At 33.3% G+C, this 23594-nt stretch overlaps 5 protein-coding genes and 1 pseudogene across 7 annotated transcripts in view; 2 read left to right on the plus strand and 4 right to left on the minus strand.

Moving 5' to 3' along the window:
* Positions 1–23594, minus strand: part of LOC103874503 — a 524448-nt gene that overhangs the window by 341507 nt on the left and 159347 nt on the right. The window lies entirely within an intron of this gene.
* Positions 2685–13305, minus strand: LOC103874474 (retrovirus-related Pol polyprotein from transposon TNT 1-94). 3 transcript variants are annotated; one of them, XM_033273693.1, is made up of 5 exons: positions 3988–13305; positions 3835–3885; positions 3613–3640; positions 3093–3211; positions 2685–2955 (listed from the first exon to the last, which is right to left on the minus strand). In XM_033273693.1, exon 1 carries the CDS (start codon positions 12083–12085, stop codon positions 8027–8029), a length of 4059 nt encoding a protein of 1352 aa, XP_033129584.1. In that variant the 5' UTR covers positions 12086–13305; the 3' UTR covers positions 2685–2955; positions 3093–3211; positions 3613–3640; positions 3835–3885; positions 3988–8026. The 3 variants fall into 3 exon arrangements, with proteins under 3 accessions (XP_033129584.1, XP_033129585.1, XP_033129583.1); XM_033273694.1 differs by having other exon boundaries at positions 3613–3679; XM_033273692.1 differs by lacking the exon at positions 3835–3885 and having other exon boundaries at positions 2705–2955.
* On the plus strand, positions 5245–5835 carry LOC103874476 (MADS-box transcription factor PHERES 2). The gene has a single exon (XM_009152904.2). The coding sequence runs from the start codon at positions 5245–5247 to the stop codon at positions 5833–5835; it is 591 nt and encodes a 196-aa protein (XP_009151152.2).
* Positions 6717–7229, minus strand: LOC103874823. Its single transcript, XM_009153256.1, has one exon. The coding sequence runs from the start codon at positions 7227–7229 to the stop codon at positions 6717–6719; it is 513 nt and encodes a 170-aa protein (XP_009151504.1).
* Positions 16526–18794, minus strand: LOC103874477. Its single transcript, XM_033273870.1, has one exon. The coding sequence runs from the start codon at positions 18111–18113 to the stop codon at positions 17853–17855; it is 261 nt and encodes an 86-aa protein (XP_033129761.1). The 5' UTR covers positions 18114–18794; the 3' UTR covers positions 16526–17852.
* On the plus strand, positions 19416–22786 carry LOC117126201 (annotated as a pseudogene).

Genomic DNA, 23594 nt, shown 5'->3' on the forward strand with positions numbered 1-23594 from the left:
TTGTAAAATATCTACGATTATTTGACTATAGATAAAATAAAAATTAATAATACTAATAATTATATTACAAAATAGAGTGTGTTTGACTCGACTAAACGATAAGAATGTAATTATGAATTGTATCTGTCTGACTAGATTACAACGATAAGAACAAAAATACAAAATCTTACATAAAAGGATAGTCATGATTTTGAATATTTATTAGCGAATACATTTGTAAAATATCTATGATTATTTGACTATATATAAAATAGTGATAAAATAAAAACTAATCTTACAGAAAAGGGTAGTCGTGATTTTCAATATTTATTAGCGAATACATTTGTAAAATATCTACGATTAGTTGACTATAAATAAAATAGTGATTAAATAAAAATTAATAATACTTATAATTATATTACAAAATAGGGTATGTATTTGACTCGACTAAATGATAAGAATGTAATTATGAATACACAATTTTGTAAAAAAATTATTATTTTAAATATATTATTCACTAATACATTTATAAAATATTTATGATTAGTTGATTATAGATAAAATTATGATTTAACTAACTAATATTATAAAATATGGTATGCGTATGACTAGATTAAACGATAAAAATGAAAAATACACAATCTTACAGAAAATGATAGTCGTGATTTTTAATATTTGATTAGTGAATACATTTGTATAAAAATATCTATGATTAGTTGACTATAGATAAAATAGTGATTAAATAAAATTAATAATACTAATAATTATATTACAAAATATAGTATGTTTTTGACTAGACTAAACGATAAGAATGTAATTATGGATACACAATTTTGTAGAAAAAATAGTATTTTAAAAATATATGATTTGTTGATTATTTATAAATTTATAAATTATTTATGATTTGTTGATTATAGATAAAATAATGATTAAACTAACTAATATCATAAAATATGGTTGTGTTTGACAAGACTAAACGATAAAAATACAATCGTGAATAAACAATTTTATATAAAAAATCGTCATAATTTTAAATGTTTTATTAACTAATACATTAGTATTTATAGTTATTGAATATAGTTAAAATAGTTAGAAAATGATATTAATAAGTTATATTACAAAATATAGATGTAGTATTTGTTTGGCTGAACCAAACGATAAGAACGTAAACATACATTTTGTACCAAAAAGCAATAGTTATTTTAAATATATGATTAATGAACATATTATAAAATATTTATGATTGGTTGACTATAGATGGAACAAGGATTAAATAATAATAATATAAATATTTTTTATTGAAAATATAGGCTTAGATTTTACTAGATTAATCAATAAATATTTAATTATGAGTATATTTTTTATAGAAACAAATAGATGTGATTTTAAGTGTTTGATTAACCAATGCGCTTGTAAAATATTTATACTTGATTGATTAAATAATACAATTGCGAATAGATAATAAATAAATTTTAAATTATATTACATCAAAAGTATATTATCATAATAATTTAAAAATCATTAGTTATTTAATTTAGTAATCAGAAACCATGTCTATAATATTTATGTTTGGTTGTATTCCTTTTAATTTGGATAAAGTTATAATTTTAATAAAAATTGTTTATTTTGTGGGGATTAATGAAGATTTAGAAAACTTTAATTTGTTAGGTTATATATATTAGTGATAAGAAAATAAATTAGTCTTACAAAAAAAATATAGCAGGTGCTTAAATATTAATTGGAAAGTGAAATTATTTATATATTTTTATAATTACTGCATTCAAATTTTATTATTATAAGAGATTTTTTTTTCAAAACTTTAAATTGACATGAAATGATATATAATATTTTGGTGATTGTTGTTAAATGTCAATAGCTACTATTTTCCAAAGACATTGTTTATGAATGGTGGCGGAAAACCAATTAACCCATATGTATAATATTGGTTAGACTTGTCGACGTGGAAATATATCCAATCCCACGTGGTTCATGAGTATCTCAAGCCCCAAAAGTAGGTAATATATAGCTTGATCGCATTAAGATCATGATGAAGAATTATACTACCTGTGGGGAAAAAAAGTAAGTATATATTATATCTAAAAAAAGACTTGAAGAGCTTGAAGGGAAGAACCAAAAAATGGCGGACGAAGGAAGCGGAAGTGGAACCGCTAATTGCATAGATATTCTGCTTGCTATCCTCTTGCCTCCTCTCGGCGTCTTCCTTAAATTTGGCTGCCATGTTTGTTTCTATTTATCTCTATATATCCATCTGACTACGTTGGTCTATACACTTTAGTTTCTATTTTTATACCAAATTTTTGAAACAAAATATGGGGAAAATAAATAATTACAGGTGGAGTTTTGGATATGTTTGGCGTTAACGTTCTTAGGATACATTCCGGGGATCATATATGCTATCTATGCCATCACCAAGAAGTAGTGATCTCTCTCTACCTTCTTGAGTCTTGTTATATGGTTACCACTTGTATATTTCATGTACAACTATAGTCTATACATGATAAATCACAGCTCTCCTCTTCTACTGCACTAGGACGATATGATTGATGAAGGAACGGTGGTGTTATTTTGATAGTTTCTTTTTTATTGTTCTTTTCAATATTGTAAGATAAACTTATTAAATATGTTAAAGTTAATATAATGGAGTTGAACTTTTAAACGTGAGCCAGCCTAACGTGATCAAAACGTATCAAACACTCGGACAACATTTTCAAAGTGAAGACTTATATCCATTAAAATCGATGGGGGTCGTATTGAATTCGAAACAATGTTCCAACACACCTTTAAAGAGGGAAACCAAAGCTAGATATCTAATTAAGGCACAACTCTCTGTCTCCACTTCTTACTCTTTAAATTGCCATTCTCTACGGCACATAGGGCAATGAGCTTGACTCGTCTGTGAATTAACCCATTTCAATATACAATGGAGATGAAACGAATGGTTGCAAGCTCCCCAAACTGCTCAATCACCATAAGCGTACACGCGCAGGGGTTTAGTTTTAGCAACTTTTTGAAATATACGAAAAAAGCTTAACAAAATTTTCAACAAACAATCACACTGTGTAGAGAGACATGAAAAGAGAGGAGGGACTTACTTAGAGGGCAATCATCTCCAGGGAGTTTGCAGTCAGGACAACAACCGTCAAATGGCATACGACATATCCCACATGTCTCATCTTGAGCATCCCATGTCCATGATGCAACCGCATGCCACCTACAGTTTTTTTCACTATGTAAGAGTTCATGTATTGGAATTGAGAAACCACATAACACATGTACTAATGGGACAAAGAAACTTACTCTGTTTTTTTCGAAGTCAGGGGACATCGTAGCAACAAGAGTCAAGGGAAACAAAGAAAAAAAAAACACTTTCCTAAATTAGGAACATTGAGCTGATCTTAGTCTACTACCCTATGTGAAAAGTAAACTAGTTGAGACTTGAGAGTTGATAACAAGAATCCTCATCAAAAGAATGCCATCAATATCAGTAATCAAAACTAAAATTCATGAGAAGAAAACAGTTTTAGATATCATCATGAATCAACAAATCACGTTTTGAACATGAAAGAAACTATGGATGCATGATAAGCAGAGATAATGAAGTAAGAAGGATACGCAAGAGCTTGACTTTCATGGCTTCCTCCTGAAGAAACGAACAAATCTTATATCAGCTTTACAAACCCTTAAAAAAAGGAGAAAAAACAAAGACAGTCTGTTTCTGTCAGACATTTGATCGAACAACTTGTAGGCAGGAACCAATCATTATACCAGTCTAACACTGTAATGAAAATAAGCAACCAAACAATTAACTTCACTAAAACAAATAAAAGACGTAACTTTAACACTCAAAGGACGATTCTCTCGAGACTCCAACGAATCAAACTCGTTCTGGAATACACAGAGAACACATTCATTCGATATACTCAGATATTACGAGGAACCCAATAAGGGTTTATATCAACACAACGGGCACAAAATTCAAAATCTCACCGGCGATGACGGAGAAGCGAAATGCGTCGGAGAAAGCAGCGAGGAGGAGGAAATGAAAGACGCGAATATGGACTTTTAATTTAAATTGGGCCTAAAATGAGCTCTTACTAATATCTTCTTCTTTTTTTTAACGAAAATATTTTCTTACGTAAACAACAAACATTAAAACAAACCTTAACTTTCTCGTGAATTTAAGGGTCGGACTGGTTTCACCGATACCAACCGCAAACACAGTTTTTGCAATTAGTAGAATTTGTTAGTATTTTACAACAATCACAAAAAAACTACAAACCGCGTTCCAAACTTCTCAAATTCAAAATTGGTTGCCGGTTGCCCACACTTAAGAGAGTAATTTTTTTATTTTTTATTAAAATTATAGAAATATATAAATAAATAAATTTTAAAAATTGAGATAATATAAATACTAATATATATAAGTTTAATACCATTATTTTATAAATATAACTTTTATATTTATTATAAAAATATGGTTTATAAATATAATTTTATATTTATTATTTGGTTTTGAAATTATCATTATTTGTAATTAATATTTTTGTTTATTAAATATTGTTTTATTAATTATTTTTGCATATGTGGGTAAACCATCCAAAAATTACCCGCACACGCAACAATTTCAAATGTTGTGTCTGTCATATGAAACACTTAATAATGCTTAAAACCGCAACCACCCGTTTCCACTAACTCCTGCACCCGTAACCGCAACCGCTGTGTTTGAACCAGTCATGCTCTAAATTGTTTTTCTTTCCTTTGTCATTATTTTACATTTTAGTTATTTTTATTAGAAAAGAAACATTTAATTATACTTTAATTTGGATTAGGAATAAGATCCATTTTAGCTTACTTTTAGTCAAAGATCATCTACCATATTTTGTTTTAGATTTTTTACCATATATATACAAACCAATAAGTTTTGTTGTATGTCATAAATATGAATATTTTTTTTATATTTTCTATATGAATGAATATTTTGTTCTAGATTTCTATACTATATAGGGAACATACCATATATATACAAACTAATAGTGTTTGGCTATGACCCTGTAAATATAACCATATATGAATACAAAACTTACTTTCAAAGCTATATTTATTTCTTTTGACCCTGAAATGGTATGATATTGGTATATGTATGTGTGGATGTGTATATAAAGAACACTACCCCACATTGAAATTTACAAGACACAAAAACAAACAAACACAAACAAAAGAGTCATGACAAGAAACAGGGTGAAGATGGCTTACATAGAGAATGAGACCTCAAGGAAGACAACTTTCAGGAAAAGAAAAGGAGGCATCATGAAGAAAGCCTTGGAGTTATCAACTCTCTGTGACGTCCCAATAGCCGTATTCGTCCAGAGCGAGTACAACTCGGTCCCTGAGGTGTTCCCTCCATCGAGACAAGCTATGGGAAACATGCTGGTCAAATGGGAAAAGTTGTCGCTCGTTGAAAAGACCAAGAAGATGATGAACCAAGAGCAGTTTATCCAACAGAGGATCACCAAAGCAACTGAGAGTTGCAAGAAGGTCGCGAAGGAGAACAAAGAGTTGGCGATGAAGGAGGTCATGTACGATTGTCTCCGTGGCGATAATGCGCCATGTAATCTTGATGAGGATGAACTTCGTGATTTGGGTGGTGTTATTGACCAGTATATCAAAGGTCTTAATCGTAGGATCCAGGTTCTTATGAAGGACCATGCATCGTCCTCCACCTCTGTTGTTCCTGATGCTGCTGCTGCTGCTGCTGCTGTTGCCATGCCTACAGCTGAGATGGGTTCTTCCTCAAACGTCAAGGACTTTGATCTGAATCAGACACAGAGTGAGTGATTTGTGAGCATCGTTAGCGGTCTGCCGGTCTCAACCATGTTGATGTTTCGGTTATTTAAGTTTCAATAAAAATATGTTTTAAGTACTTTTGTTTTAATTACATGTGTGTTTCGTTGGTTTGACATGTAATATTCTAGTTCATCTTCAATAAAATTACATTTTCGCCAGTTTTATTTTTATTTCCTTGCAACAACATATTTTATGTGAATTCACGACTCGAGTGGTTAACCTACGACCGCATTACACACAAACTAACAACTTGAGAAACTGAAATAACACGTATTGATCAAATCAAATTGACTTTTAATAAGTTTTATGGACTTTCAACTTTAAACTAATTGGTTATCATTGAATTGACTCACTCTCTTATATATTATTTATTTAAGTTTCATCAAAACTCCCAATATGTGAGCTTATATTCTTACATAGACTTTTTAAAGATTAAGATCCATGATCCATTATTCTCAGTATAATCTCAATGTCCTCTCTCAAGATAATAACTCTTCTAACCCTTAACCTCTCAGACTATTATTATCGGGTCCGAGAACACAAATCACTTATGGACTAGATTAGAAAAGTGTGTGGATCGGTTCTCAATATTTTTATTAGACTTGTTTAGTAGTTCCGACACCATATTAAATTTAATGGGCTTTCAATTTTAAACCAATCGATTGGCCCAAATCTTTTATGTACTACTTAAATTATATCGAAACACCTAATGTAAAATATTTTATTCTTGCATAGAGTCTTTAAATATGACCCATAATCCATTAGTCTCTACAAAAATCATAATTCTAATATTTGTTTCGTAAAAAAAAAGAACCTTCAAACTTCGTGCATTTTTTTTTGGACAATTACTTTCATTAATGCCATAGCAAATGTTAGGTGGGTGCCATAAAAGTATCACCTACATACAAAACATCTTTTGCCAGTTTATGGGCTACACCATTTTGATCTCTAGAGATCCAACCAAAAGATATAGATTGAAAGGAAGAAGATAGTAATCTGATGTCTGATATGACTCCATGGAGCTCTGCTACAGGTTCTGTTCCTCTAGCTGCCTTGATCAGTACAGATGAATCACTTTCGACTCTCAGGTTAGTCACTTCCATTTCCTTACACATGAGAAGGGCTTCACGCAAGGCGAGACTCTCTGCAAGGAGTGCCGAGTTGACTCGCTTCTGGTAGCCTTTGAAGGAGGCTCCCTGCCTCGTGTCTTGAATTGTCCATCCGAGTCCTGCTGCTTTATCTTCGCTTCTCCATGCTGCATCAGTGCGAACGTAGACCTCTGCATTTGTTTGATCTTCCAGAACTCGTAGTCTCTTTTGAGAAGACACCTTCTCTCCAATAACATTCACTGCCCACTCCTTAGCCACTACTATGGCTGTCGTCATAGTATTTTCCGGAGAAACTGTCTTATCTTCAAATAGGAACTTGTTACGGTCTCAAACTTCGTGCACTTATTATATCGTTTTGCAGCACATAAAAAAAAATATAAAGTTGGACTTAATACATTTCATATGTCAAACTAGTTCTTGCAACATGTTTTCCTAAAGTACCGGCACAACAATTGCCTTTTCTTATTATAAACTCGAATCGTATCCACCATGCAAGCTGGACACAACAGTGTTACGATTCAATTCGTCAACGATCAACTGAAACCTCACACCACTCTCGATCTTTGTCACTCGTTTGAAAGAAAGATGTAAAGAAATGCAAAACAGAGACACGAGAGATTGTTCACCCAGTGTTCGTCCTCGATGTGAGGAGTTACTCACTGGGGCCAGATCAATCCTGGCAATACACTCAGAAGAAGAATCCAAGCTCAATCACGAGCTACAATGGCGATGAGAAGAACACTTTCTCTCTCACGCTTTCTCTCTCTATTCTGTTACAAGAAGATGAGTCAACAACGACTCTTTTATACCGTTGATGATGATCAGACCCGCTATCGCGACTAGAAGGTCTTCACTTGGTTTACGGCTCCCGGTACAAATCAAGTTACTGAACCGGTCTTCATCTTCTACTCTCAATCCAAATAGCCGGATACCGAAGACTTGAATCACAAGGTAATGTACCTTTTAACACTCCACCTTGATTTAAGTCTTCTAATGCTTCTGCTCTTCTTCTTCTTCCTTATGTATCGCCAATCCTTGGATTTAACCTCTGGCTATACTGACCATTCTCATTATCAACTGGTCAGTCTGAGCAGCTCTAAAGCCGCCTCAAACTTCTGCACTGGTATGCATTTTGTTAGCATATCAGCGGGGTTCCAAGATGTATGTATCTTCAATACTTCTATCTCACCTCCTTCCACAATGTCTCTGACAAAGCCATACTTAACAGCCATATGCTTGGTACGTTCATGAAACACTTTGTTCTTCGACAAGCTTACAGCAGATTGCGAGTCACACCAAACTGACACCTTCTGTTGCTCAAAACCCATTTCACAAAGTAATCCTTTAATCCAAATCGCCTCCTTTATGGCTTCTGATAAAGCAATATATTCAGCTTCTGTTGTGGACAAGGCTACCACAGGTTGAATACTCGATCTCCAGCTCACTGTGTTCCCACCAACTGTGAAAACATAACCACTTGTAGACCTCTGTTTATCCAAATCACCACCAAAATCAGAATCTGTGTAGCCTTGAACTCTAAGACCAGCGTCACCTTTTGTATAGATCAGGTTTAGATCAGCTGAACCTCTTAAGTACCTCAGTAACCACTTCACAGCCTCCCAATGAATACTTCCAGGTTTGCTCATGAAGCGACTCACCAGTCCGAGAGCATAAGCCACATCTGGTCGAGTCCCAACCATTGCATACATCACACTCCCAACAGCACTCAAATAAGGGACCTTCTCTGTATCTATACGTTCATCAGCATTCTTCACTGAAGCAAGCTTAAAATGAGATCCCATAGGCGTAGCAACCGCTTTAGACTCAGACATTTTGAACCTTTTAAGGACCTTCTGGATATATCCTGATTGACACAGCTTCAATGTATCTTGTTCCCGGTCACGTTTAATGTCAATCCCAAGTATTCTACTTGCCGGCCCCATATCTTTCATCTCAAACTCACTACTCAAAACATCTTTCAACTTCTGAATCTCAGACTTCTGCTTGGCAGCCAAGAGCATGTCATCGACATACAACAGGAGATACACATAGTCTTCTGGACCAACTTCCTTGATGTACACACACAAGTCGGAATCGCTTCTGATAAAACCTTGAGACACCAGAAACGAATTGAACCGTTTGTTCCATTGTCTTGGAGCTTGCTTCAGCCCATACAATGACTTTTTGAGTAAGCAGACTTGGTCTTTACCAGGATTTACTTCAAACCCTTCAGGCTGTTCCATGTATAGCTCTTGCTCAAGATTACCGTGTAAGAAAGCTGTTTTCACATCCATTTGTTCCAACTCCAAATCATGATTCACAACTACTGACATTAGTACTCGAATTGATATGTGTTTTACCACTGGTGCAAACACTTCTTCATAATCAATTCCCTCTCGTTGAGTGAACCCTCTAGCCACAAGTCTTGACTTGTGCCGTGGATCTTCCACTCCTGGGATTCCAGGCTTCTTCTTATACAGCCATCTGCATGATATCACAGTTTTATTCTTGGGTCTATCAACAATATCCCATGTATCATTCTTCTTGAGTGACTCATACTCATCAGTCATGGAGCCATTCCACAACACCCAATCTTTTGCCTTCAAAGCATCGTGATAGCAGCCAGGTTCCTCTGACTCAATCTCCTCTGCAGCTACTAATGCACACGCAATGTTCGAGTAGTCTGCCATCCAAGCTGGTGGAACAGGTTCTCTTCTGCTGCGATCTTTGGCTAGTTGGTAACTTGCCAAATCAACCACATCTTCAGCTGCTGTATCCTCAACATCTGATGTAGGCACATCCTCTGTATGAGTTGTATCGGATGTAGAAGCTCCACCTTCTCCAGTGTCATCACTCTCCACAGACTTGTTCTGTACTGTCTCAGGTAGACTGTGTTGAGTGACATTCTGCTCAACTTCCTGAGCCTCTTGTACTTGACCACTTACTTCCCTGAACATCTTTTGTTCTTGAAATACTACATTGCGACTAATAACACAATCTTCAGTATCCAGTAGCCAGATCTTGTATCCTTTTGTACCTTGAGGATAACCAAGAAATACACCTTTTAAGGCTCGAGGCTTTAACTTCCCTTGATCCTGATAGACAAAGGCTAGAGACCCAAAACGCTTCATGTGTTGATAGCCGGGCTTTCTCCCTAACCAGACCTCTTCAGGAACATTGTGATCGATTGCAGTGCATGGTGATCGATTCACAATATAAGCAGCTGTTGCTGCAGCTTCAGCCCAAAACTCCTCACCCAAGCCTGATTCACTTAACATACAACGCACCTTCTCCATCACTGTTCTGTTCATCCTCTCAGCAACTCCATTTTGCTGAGGAGTATAGGTACAGGTTCGATGACGTTCTATTCCCTGCTTCCTGCAATATTCATCGAACTTCCGGTTACAAAATTCCAAACCGTTGTCGGTTCTCAACACTTTAACCTTCTTGTTAACTTGATTCTCCACAAGTTCCTTCCATTCACAAAACCTCTCAAAGGTTTCATCTTTTGACTTTAGAAACATAAGCCAAACTTTCCTGGACTTATCGTCAATAATCGACAGGAAATAGTGTTTTCCTGAGAGAGATGCAGTTACATTTGGAGATCCCCACAAGTCAGCATGAACGTAGCCTAGAACATCTTCTGTGTTATGCTTTCCCACATTGAAGCTCAGTTTCTTGGACTTCCCAAGAACACAATGTTCACAGAAACTCAAGTCTGTGATCTCTTTCTTTGCAATCAGACCTTTACCAACTAGAGTCTTCAGGCTATTCAAGTTCATGTGGCCAAGCCTGCTATGCCATAGAGCCGTCTTGCTTAACTGAACTTCCAAATTACAACTTTCACTTGCTTCAGTTCCACCATCAAGTAAGTACAACCCATTCTTCAGAATTCCACGCAACGCCAACTTCTCATTCTTGAAGAAACTCAGTATACCATCTCCACCTTGATGAGAATACCCCAGCTTATCAAGTGTTCCAGTAGAGATCAGGTTTCTCCTGAGATTTGGAACATATCTGACATTCTTTAGTACTTTGATAGTACCACCATTCGTGTTAATCCTGACTGTGCCATAACCTTTTGATTCCACAGTATGATCATCTCCAAGTAGAATCATCATAGGATCCTTCTCACAGAAGTCAAGCAACCATTCCTTGTGAGAAGTCATATGAAATGTGCAGCCTGAATCAATAACCCACTGACTTTTTGCATCCTGATGATCTACATTCAGTGCTTCTGTGAATACTAACTTCTCAGTTATAACCCCTGCTTCTCCCTGATCATCCCCTTCACTCCGTTTCCTAGCAAAGCAATCCTTCTTGATGTGTCCTTCTTTCTTGCAAAACCAGCAAGTCAACCGAGACTTAGAGTTAGATCTTCCTCGACCTTTCCTGCTCTTAGAGTCTTTGTAACTTCTAGACCCTGATCTTCCTCTGTCATTAGAGTACAGTGCTGAACCACCAGAGTCACGTTCTGACTTCGACTCAGTGACTTCACGTTCCCTTGATCTTGCTGCTGATATGACCTCTTCAAGAGATAGTGACTCTCTTCCATACTTCAGCGTATGTTTTAGTTGATCAAAGTTTGTAGGCAGTGAGGTAAGCAATAGTATCGCTTGTACTTCATCTGATACTTCCACCTGCAAACTTCCTAGCTCTGCAACAATCTTCAAGAAATCATCCACATTTTGATCTATGCTTTTAGACTCAGCCATCTTGAAGGTGTAAAACTTCAGCTGCAGATGTATACGGTTAGGCAAGGAACTTTCCATATACAGATGATTCAATAGAGCCCAGATCTCAGCAGCAGACGCATCTGCATTGATCTTACGAAGAACCTTATCACCAAGATTCATCACTATGAGATTCTTCGCTTTCTCCGATTTCTCAATCATCGAAGGATCAGGAACATTCTTTACCAGAGGTTCTGATGATGGCTTCTCATCGCCATCAACCTGCACTTGTTTCTCTTCGCTCTTCGATAACGGAACTTGCTTTTCCAGCTTCGGATCTGTAAGGACCTCTTTCAAGCCGAGATAACCGAGATGCGCCATCATCCTTATCTTCCATAAGGAGAAATCTCCGGTTCCGTCAAAGATTCCGATGATCGGATTCTTCATCGGGTTGATCATTGAGCCTGCGCTCTGATACCACTTTGTTACGATTCAATTCGTCAACGATCAACTGAAACCTCACACCACTCTCGATCTTTGTCACTCGTTTGAAAGAAAGATGTAAAGAAATGCAAAACAGAGACACGAGAGATTGTTCACCCAGTGTTCGTCCTCGATGTGAGGAGTTACTCACTGGGGCCAGATCAATCCTGGCAATACACTCAGAAGAAGAATCCAAGCTCAATCACGAGCTACAATGGCGATGAGAAGAACACTTTCTCTCTCACGCTTTCTCTCTCTATTCTGTTACAAGAAGATGAGTCAACAACGACTCTTTTATACCGTTGATGATGATCAGACCCGCTATCGCGACTAGAAGGTCTTCACTTGGTTTACGGCTCCCGGTACAAATCAAGTTACTGAACCGGTCTTCATCTTCTACTCTCAATCCAAATAGCCGGATACCGAAGACTTGAATCACAAGGTAATGTACCTTTTAACAAACAGAAATTCTAAAAACTGAAGCAATTGTCAGAATTGATGTTATGTCCGCTCGAAAATAATATGGCCTTACGTATAATGAAATCGTAGGGCTGAAGGCTGAAGGCTGAAGCTATGATTAGAATTGATGCATCACCAAATCGATGCATGTGGCAAACAATTGTAACTATTTCTAATTTTTTTTTAAAGTCATTTTTTTAACACCAAAATTAATACATAAACATAAATTGCACTCAATAACCTAAGAAAAAACCAAATTTTTTTGACCCAAACATATCCGATCCCCATGGGATTCTAGCTGATATCTCTATCCTCTTGTCTTCCTTTGATTATGTTTCCTTCCGTTTCTGTAATTGATCATCTTTGTGTTTTAAGGATGGGCTAGCAAAACAGGCCTTTAGACCATCATTAAAGGAAACCCTTAACAATGGGATCCTTAACAAAAATTAATTAAATATTTGAGTGATCCCCACAAAAAGTTAAGGATTGGTGATAGAAAGCACAAAATAAAAACCGATTTTAGAAGGGTTTTTGCATTGTTTGCGGGGCCCAACATGTGGCAGTCCGCGATTGGTTTGTTTTTTAATTTTTTTTTTCAAACAAAAAAAATCCTAAAAAACTGTGCCACCGGTTTCAGCGATAATTATGCTCTTAGAAACCTTTTACCGAACCCAATTTAAATCAATGAATGAAGTATTTGTGCGCAACAAAAAAACCTATAAGAAAAAACCAAAATTATTACTAACTAAAACTTGTAACATTAGGATGAAAAATAAAACAAGTTTTTCAAAGAGGAGAGAAGAGAGAGAAAAGAGAGAAAGCAGATCTATCACCGGGTCCGGCGACTGGCGGCGCGTTCGCGCGCGTGCCGTCACCGGAGCCCTCCCGCCATCAGTTATGCTGCCGTTTCAGTCTCGGTTTCGTCTCCTCTTCTAGTCGCCTTGCTTGAGCTCTGGAAAAAGGCCGTCTATGGCGGATCTGTCTCTGGCGCAAGGGCGCGGTTGGGGTGAGGTAGGCGTGGTGAGGTTTCCTCGTTCGGTTTTGTCTCCGGGAGGCGGAGGCTCTTTCAGCTCCGCCGACGCCGGCTCCAGTCCCCGCGTCGTAGAGGCTACCTTAGCTCTGACGGCGTCGGTTTAGATCTCGGGGGGCGAAAGCGTACCGCTGCTTTGCCCCGCCGCCTTGGGTCCCTAGGGTTCGGTTTTTAGGGTTTGTTTCTCATTTTTCTTTTAGTTTTAAGGTCCTGGTTTGTTTGGGTGGGGGGAGATCCCGTACGAGGTGGATCGAAGCTCGACCATGGTTAATTGTGTTAGGTCGCGCGAAGCTTCTTTCTCGGTGATGGGTTTGAACGGTTTCGGTTGAGCTCTCGAACTATCGATTGAAGCTCTCCGAGTTTAGTTTTCACCGGAAGTGGAAGGAGTTTGCGGTGGCGATGTGTGGATTGTGTGGTTTCCGATACTCTCTGGTTAATCGAAGGTGGGTTTTCCTGGTGGTGTGCCGAAGGGGGGCGTCGTCTGAGCCGTAGCGTGTGTCCGCGCGGCGGCGGGGCTTCTTCGTGCTGATCGGGTGTCGTAGGTGGGCTTTGGGCCCGGCTGGTGATTTGCGTTTTTTGGGCCGTTTATTTGGCTTTGTAATGTGTTTGTTGGGCTCAGCCCTTTTAATGGAAATTTCAATTTGTGGGAAAAAAAAAAAAAAAAAAAAACTTGTAACATTATAACTGTCCAAAGTGGCCTATTCTTGGTTTTGTATACATTTGGATCTTTTAGATTCGAAAGAAGGTGACTAACACGTGAATGCTATATTTCAACAACAATCTAGCAGGGATTTCAGTCTTCTTTTTGCTTTTACATTGTGCGGTAGAACTTTTTATTCCAACCCTTTATTCATCTAATTATTAAATTCCTATGATTTGGTAAATATGTAAATAGATACCCCAAGAAAATAAATCAAATAGCAGACAAAAAGGTTAAAATGGAAATAAGAATATAGAAGAGAAAGGAAAAGAGCTTTTAGATGGTTGGTTCTAATACGAAAGACACGGAGGAAGTCATATCTTGTCCATTTTGACAGAAAGTGTTTCAACCCACATTGATGGGCTTGATTTGATCTTCAAAATCATGAATCTGTTTATATAGCGTACTTGTACTCTAGCTTTTGTGTTTCGTTTCTTGTAGGGCTAAGCATTTAGAAACCCTACGAAGAATCTATAGACCAAATCTTAGAATAGGAGATAGCACTACTGTTGGATGATTATGTGTCTTGGTTTTTCATAAATGTTTTGTATTTTGAATTGATGGTCCATAGCATTGATCGAGAAATTACATTACTATTCGGGTTTGTTATTGATTTGAACACGTAAAACACAAGTAACGAATATTTCTTATTACTGTACAAAAATAAACGACGAATATAAAATAGAGAAAAATACTAGAATAGCACCAAACCAAGTTTTTGTTCCCAAAGTAGCACTCAAGGCTCAAAGTCACAAAAATAGGTTTCATTAAAGAGGTAAATATACACTTATACCCCTTGGGTTAATTAATCCAAATCTTAGGGTTTAGAGTTAAGGGGTGGGGTTTTGGAATTAGGGTTTAAAATTTTATAAAAAATAAATACCAAAATAAAAAATAAAAATTAAAAAAACAGTTTCAAAAAGTATTTTTAAATTATAAAAAGAAAATTTGAAAAAAAATAAAAAAAATTCGAAAAAAAAATTTTCAAAAATTTTTTAATAAAAATTTCGAAAAAAAAAGTTTTCAAAATTTTTTTATAAAAATTTCGAATCTGAAAACATATAATCTGAAACTATAAAAAAAAAAAAAAATTTTCCATTTTTTTATTTTTATTTTATTTATTTTTATTTATTTTTGTTTGTTTATTTAATTTTAAACCAAGGGTATTAGAGATATTTTACCCTTTAATGAATGTCATTTTTGTGATTTTCTTCTTCTAGTGCTATTTTTGAGACATAAACTTCAAAAAGTGCTATTATTGACAATTGCCCTATAAAATATCTATAATCTTTACGAGTAAAAAGCAAAGCTTAATATACATTGACTGTCAGTGGACTATGGAGTATGACCAGCTATGTTACATGGCATTAGCTAAATGAAGTTATAGCAAAAGTTTCAATGTAAGTATTTATCCTTCGTCCTCACGAAATGTTGGGCAGTGTTAAAGGCTATTCTCCGCTTTAGTAACAATTTGCATTTTGAATCCGATCCTGCTCATTATGGGTCAAAACCTACATAATTAGTAAAGTTGAGCACCATATTTTAATATTTTGTAGTAGACTCTCTATACATGGACACTTTCTCAATGCATCAGACAAAAAGAAATATATGCACTGCGAATATCACTATTTAAAAGTGAATCGTAGATTTATCTTTCGAATGTAAAACAACTCTAAACCATCCATAGCTAGACAAAAAAAAACAGGAATCTCTATATTGTCTAGTTGACCGTTTGGTCTTCAAGTTAGGACAACACCAATATAACGCAGCTACGATTGATGGAACATAGTTAGGGTTTATACTAATATATTTTTTTTGATAAGTAGTTTATAATAATATATACTGAAGAAGTAATTTGTAAAAATACTGTATATTAATGATTTAGGTGTGAAAGTGTGTATGTTATTGATGTTATAAACTTATACAGTTATGATGAACAAAAGCATCATAGAATAAACGAATACGAGAGTAATTTGAGTATAAGTTCGCTGAGACCTGCAAACTAATATGAGTATAAGTTCTTTGATATTATCATTCGCAATGACTTGTCAATTATATTTACTTGATTTAACTGAATATCTTATATTAGCTGAGACCTGCAAACTAGTTAGAATCTAACCAATAAAAAATAAAAGTTATAGATCTCATATGTCACTGTGATTACTGAGAAATATTCTTGTCAATTTATGTGTGGCTTTCGATCATCTAGCAGTAGCATTGTGTGTTGTTGATATAATCAACAGATTGGGTAATTAATCTTTACTTTTTTTGCATTCGGTTTAATAATATTAGTGTAAGAATATTATGTGATAGTATCAAAATAAATAAAAACTTGAAAACAAAAAGGATGTGAAAAAAATATAATAGGCAAAAGAAGTTGAGGACAAATAGAGAAAAGCAAGGAATAAATGTACCTTCGTGTACAACTACAATATATGTGGGCGGGATACTAAGAACAACTCCAACAGTTAGAAACCATACAAATTTCTTTAAAAACATATTAGTAATCATGTTTTAGTTCTTATAAATCAATAAAAAATATTAATTTCCTCTCATATGATGACATGTGTCTTTTGATTAAATTATGAGTTCTTAAAAAGTAAAAAAATACGAATTTTTGGTTTTTTACTCTTTCAATTTCATTATTTTGTTTTTTTTCTTCTAAAATACTTAGAATTCCTCCTAATACTCACTATTGGAGCTGCTCTAATACCATCGACATATTGTTCTAGATTCTACAGCTGGCTTCAAATCTTTGTTCTTGCTTAACTAATCTTAATATACGATCCTTTCGTTCTTGTTAGTTGGTAGCTATATTAAAATGTATCAAAGTTAATCAATTTACAAAAAGGTTACATATTTGCTACGAATATCATTAGCCGCTCTTCAGATTTTATTAGACTAAGGACTTTGGTTTTGCCATTTTGTGATCGTTGCTTTTTTTTGGCAACTTTGCGATCGTTGCTTAAACATAGTAGTTAAACTTTTTTAACAAACCAAAAAGGTATATTGTGATTGTGAGGTTGTTATTTGTGCAAGTCCTTCCTAGAGATCGATATACACATGAAACAATAGTGTAAGATCTTAATTTTCACTAGCTAGACCTGAATCATATCAATGTAAATATCTTAGTACTGTGTGCGTCTTGATATGTTGTTCTTGATCATATGTCATTTATATAGGAACATTTTTGTTAGAGAGTATAGTTGATACCGACGAACGCTTTCGTCAGAAATTCGTCGGAATAGAACTTTTCCGACGAATTTCCGACGATTTCGGCCATTAGAATCCCCCTGTTTTCTTGTAGTGACATATTTATATGGATCATATATACACTGAAAATTTGCATGTTCTGAACTTGTCAAGTCCAATTAAACTATTAACTGTAGAGAAATGGCTTTAAACTAGATGTAAGGCATTTTATAAACAAATCATCATAAGGACAGCATCATGAACATAAAAGAAAAGGGAATATACATAGAACCAAACTAAGTAAGCTATTGGCATTCTTTCATTCATCATCATCATCATCGTCATCATGATTATGATGATGGCTAGTTATGATGAGACTGGCAAGGAGGGAGAGTTTGGCACTCAGACTCAGAGACACGAGAGGCATGGAACTTGGCGATGAAGGCAGAAGCTTTACGGTCAATACCTGGCTCAGCCACCCAATATCGCTTGTCCTCGTCGCTGGCCCATGCCTTTCTTGTGTATACGCCATCGTCCCATGCGTCTGCTTCAACTCTGTGAGACGACCTTCGTGATTTAAAGAAGCTGAAGAGCGAGAACTTCTTTCTGCTGCTGCCTCCCATTAGACGGTACAAGAACACGCCAAGATCCAAGAAAATAGAACGTTAAATTTGTTTAAGTTTGATGTGTTTGTGTATGTAAAGAGATGGGTTTAGCGGATGTATTTATAGGGTGACTGGTAAAGCAGCTTCATGTAGGAGGTTCTTTTTGTCCGGTTTGGTTCGAATCTTGGTTGGTTCTGTTTAGAAATTATCAAAGCGAAATAAAGTTTTGTTCAGTGTTCTAAGCTACATTGTCGGACCAACGTGCTTTTATGTGTCGCTTGCAATTACTTGGACCCTATTCCTTTGTGAGATGTTGTATCCTTTTTTTACTTTTATGGGTGTATTAATATATAATCTCGAATAGTTAGAGTTTCCTTTTTTAAAAATTAAAACAATCATTTCCCCAAAAAATCAACATAAAAATTGGGGTTTACTGAAATCTTAACATAACATAAATTATTCTCCTCAAAAATTACGTTTTATCCTAACTCAAACCTGATAGCATCATAGCACCAATTAAAACAGGACAATAACCGACTCATTTTGTGTATTGCATGCAATTTCTTATAAGGTGTTAGCTACGTCAAATAATAATCAGCTATTTCCCATAGTTTACTGCTTTCTAGCTCGTCATCTAAAAGATCAAGGGAAACTCTCCAATGTTAATACTTATGAGACCTTCATAAATTTTTATATCAAAAGAAAAACATTTTTTCTTCCCATCTTTTTAGAATACAAGAATTCAATTAACAGTACCCGGGTAACAAATAATGATAGAAAAATAATATAACAACAAAAAGAGAGCAAACAAAATGGAAACAAAAATAATAAAAATATATAAAATTTTAATGGAATCAATGAAAATATGTGAAAATAATAATTCGAAACAATCAGATAAAAACAACAACATCCCCTATATATTAAAGGAGAAGCATTTTTTAATGCTTTCCTTAATTATCTCTTAGTTATTTTTTCAAGGATGCATGAGAAGGCTCCATTCTTTTTTTTGCTTACGTGTCGCGCTCACATCGATTCTCACAAAATCATTTAATGTGAAACCATTAAATGTTTCCTTATTTGATGATTTTTTTTTGCAAACTCCTTTTCCATGTCTTTAAGCAGTCGACGTTTTTTTATTTTTGTCAGACCGACTGCAGAGTCCTTGAACAGTCGACGTTTCCATGTCCTTGATACTAGGCGCATCGATGGGTATCGAAAGCATAGAAGAAGACGATATGAGGGTGATCGACGTTCTTTACTAAGGTTATAAAGAAAGAGATTTTGTAAAGCAGGCGCATCAACGATCTGAATCCCCATCGAAAAGAAAAAAAGAGAAGAAATGAAAGGTTTGATTCCATTTTTGTACAAAGCCATGGTCATGTATAAAAGAGAAGGAAGCTTTTCGTCAGTTTTTCTCAGCGATCATCATTCTCATCAACTTCCGGTTACTACAGGAGACTTCCTGCCGACTCCTCCGGTATATTTCGAACGTCAGACCTCAGGCGATTTTGGACTGACCGTCTTGGATTGCTTAAAACGACGCCTTCTTCACCATCTTGCTTGCCCACTAGAAACATCACGAAACGTACGTAAGGAGTGTTCTTGAAAATACTATTTACATAAAGAGATACGAATCTTTCTTGACGTGTCCTCTTATCTTAAAGTATATTTCTTATGAATAACTATCCAAGGACTTAATTGAGTGATTTTATATTATGATCTTGATTTTTAATTTGATATTATTAGGGACGTTCAAATACGTTCTACCCAGATTTTCCAATTGTTCTGAAGACTCAGAGGTAATATATTTATTGACTATTAGAAATTTTGTTTTAAGTTGTAGACCTTTTATTATCTACATAACAATTCGTGTGTTTCAGGGTTCTGTTCTGATAGCTGGTAGTTATGTGCATGGCTAAGTCTAATCTGAAGACAGCTGCTAAACGTGAAGGATCCCATATTGAAAGTTTAGAGGCAGCTATCTACGAGGAAACTGTTAACAAATATCGACATTCGGATTCGATTAAGAAAGTGAAGACTGAAAATAGTGGCTGAAGAATTATTGGAAACCTGTCTACGATGAAGATAGGCTTTTCTCTTTTATTGTTATAAGTATTTTAATTGTTTTAATCTTCGTATTATGCTTGGTTTTTGGGTTCTGTTTAACAATTTTGGAAGTCTGAAGTGTTTTATTTTTTAACCTTTTTACGTACTCTAAGCATATGTTGGTCGTTTTTAATATAATCCCTCTTATCATATTTTGTCTGATCGGGTCGATTGGTTGAAGTTATCTAATATATTTGGGCAATATAAAATACTTTAAAAAGAATCATTATTTCTGTAAAGTTTATTTTCCATGGATATAGTCTATAGCTTTGTAAATATGAATATATCCCTTTTATAAAATATCCTATACAAATTGTTATAGCACATACTATATACAAGTACAATAAACAGAAGAGAGCAAATATATTTTGTCTTTTTTAAAATCGAATATAATATTATTGTACGTGCATTTTATTTGATCCTCAGATTCCTCAAATAAAGAATTATTTTTTAATCAATGTGAGTATAAAATTATTTTAAATTTGATATAGTTACTATATGTTAACAGATATGATTTTTTTTTTTACTTTCAGGATTCAATTCCGTGCATTTTGATTAAACTTCAAAAAAAATTTAGACTATAATTTCTTATCGTATCAATTAATTATGTTATTTTGGTTTTTATATTAAAACAAATTATGTGTTTTAAAGGGTGGAATCACATTCAATTTCTTTTTTCTTAAATTTTTTTATATAATTAAAATAACTATATTTTATTTATTTAAGGTAGTTATAGTATTACTTTTCAAATGTTATTGTTCCACTAAAAAACCAGAAATTCCGGTGTTTTTCACTTTCTCTTCAAATATATATATTTATGTCTTACAAAATCATAGTATATAACTTAAAATAATGATACATATGCTTCATCCCGCGCAAAGCGCGGGTTACTACCTAGTTGCAATATTATAATTTAACGAGTTAGAAGAAGTATTTTTGATAAACAATAGAAGGGTAACAACAAGTATAGTTAATTTTTTTTTGAACGACTCAAGTATAGGTATAAAAATTAAAAAAATACTCAAAAATATATAATCAAATTATATTTTCAAAAACATGTTATTGTTATTATTATTTTGACTGAAAACATGTTATTTATAATGCAAAATAAAAAGATATGCGTGTTAAGGGCTGATTCTCCTCTAATACATACTAGGTGATTTTCCCGTGCTCATGCACGGATATAAATATTTCTAAAGTAAATAAATTATAATAATTGATTGCTACTTACTTTTAATTTTAAATTAATTTATAATTTATATGGATTATTTATATTAATACTATTATATTACTTTGATTATACATACGATTTTATATATGTTATATCTAATCGGTTTTGTTGTTTTTCAGTCGATTTAGTTATCATTTTGGTAAATTAGATTACATATATGAATTCAACTGTAATGTTTTTTATTCTATATATTAAAATGTTGATTAATTTCTTATTTGCATTTAGGTGGTTGTTATCTTAGATATGTAAATATATTTTATAAAGATTATGTATAACTTAAGATATATTGTGCTTAAATGAAATAAAAAAATAAATTAAAGTGTTTGATTCCAAATTACATAAATTAATATAATGAAACGATAATATTTTGAAGTCTCATGCATATATATATATATATAAATTTTACAAAAGAACTAAATTGTAACAGTTGGTTAATATTATATTTTCATTTTTAATATGGTTTGAGTTGAGTTACATATATTCTTTCAAATTCAAAATGAAGTATAATTATTTTTTTATTATAATTAAGTTAAATGTGCATGTATTTTCATAATATTTATCAAATTATATGTTGATGTTTTTTAAAAAATTATTAGTAAATAAAGCGAAGATCAATATGAAGTTACATGTGTAAGTAGCTGATACATTTTTGAAAGCTCATGTACACATATCAATATTTACAATGATTAAAATATTTTAAAAATTCTAAATAATTTTATGCCTTTGATTTATTGAATGAAAACTAAAATTTATTTTAAATAATCTTAAAAATGAGAATTCAGATTTGCTTTGGTATTTTGGTTATGGTTTCTACTAAGTTCCAAAAACATAAAAACATAAAATTTAAAAGTATATTTAATATTAAGAAAAAATAACTTTAATAACGCTAAAATATAATATATATACCTCATTAAACTATTTTGTATATATTTGATCAAACGATGTTTATTTTAAAATTTTATTTTTAGTTTTTTTAAATATCTCTTAAAAATAAGCAGTAAAAATTGTGATTTTATTAAAAATAATATTATATAAGTAAAATATAATTTATCGATATTTGTTTGCTGTAATTGAAAGACATTATAATCAACTAAATTTATGAAACTCTTAAAAATAAGCAGTAAAAATTATGATTGTATTTAAAAATAATATTATATAAGTAAAATATAATTTACCGATATTTTTTGCAGTAATTGAAAGATATTATAGTCAACTAAATTTATGAAAAAATAAATAAAACATTTCAATTTTACTAATTATAAAATATTTTTAGACAATTAAACATATATCAGTTTATGTTACTTAATTATTTTATGTAATCATATAAGAAAATATATAGGTGTATAAAAATATTTTTATTACTTTTAATTTTTGTATTGTTTAAACTATGTTTTAAAAGAAATAATATTTCTGTTTCTAATATCAAGATTATATGTGTAAATTGTTTTTAATGAAATCACATTATATAGAAATTTATATTTTGATCTAAGAAAATATAGATATAAAGAAAGTATTTTATTAGTTCAAAATTATATTTTATGTTATTTAAAAATATTTTTAAATGTAATATTACTATTTTGTGAACTTTTCTTTTTTATGAAATCATATTATATATACATATATTTTCGTTTTTCAATTATTTTTTTGAACTTTATAAAAAATTTCCTTTTTATTATATGTGTATATTTTTTGGAATTTTTTTAAAAGGAAACTAATTAAAATAATAAATAATAATATTTTAAATGTAAGTTAATTCATTAAATGTATTACTGTAATCAACCATCGTGAGAGTTAACGTGATAGCGATACATAGGAAACTGACTTATCAAATAATATTATAGAGATAGAGAGTTACGTTGTGGTATATCCATCAGATAATGTGGTTTTTCTTCCTAATATATCCATCAGATGAGGCGCTATTTTCTTATAATTAATTTTCCACATTATAATACATAAATCAATGCAAAGAAAATCATAGTAATGGAGATATTGTTCGAGAATCTGAAAGGGAGGATGAAGATGAAGAAACGTGGAAGCTGGTATTACAGTCGGAAGGTTATTGAGATTTTATCGGACAAGGTCAGTCTTAAAGGGGTCTGTATTAACTTTAACTTAAAGAGTATTTGCTCAATCCCAAAGGCATCCAAGTTCTCTCTCTCTCT

The sequence above is a fragment of the Brassica rapa genome, chromosome A06 (assembly GCF_000309985.2).
Source record: "Brassica rapa cultivar Chiifu-401-42 chromosome A06, CAAS_Brap_v3.01, whole genome shotgun sequence".
Classification (NCBI taxonomy): Eukaryota; Viridiplantae; Streptophyta; class Magnoliopsida; order Brassicales; family Brassicaceae; genus Brassica; species Brassica rapa.

Bases quoted from the DNA above. Each gene is read 5' to 3' on its own strand.
- LOC103874476 (XM_009152904.2), top strand. From the start codon at position 5,245: ATGGCTTACATAGAGAATGAGACCTCAAGGAAGACAACTTTCAGGAAA.
- LOC103874474 (XM_033273693.1), bottom strand. From the start codon at position 12,085: ATGATCAACCCGATGAAGAATCCGATCATCGGAATCTTTGACGGAACC.
- LOC103874477 (XM_033273870.1), bottom strand. From the start codon at position 18,113: ATGGGAGGCAGCAGCAGAAAGAAGTTCTCGCTCTTCAGCTTCTTTAAA.
- LOC103874823 (XM_009153256.1), bottom strand. From the start codon at position 7,229: ATGACGACAGCCATAGTAGTGGCTAAGGAGTGGGCAGTGAATGTTATT.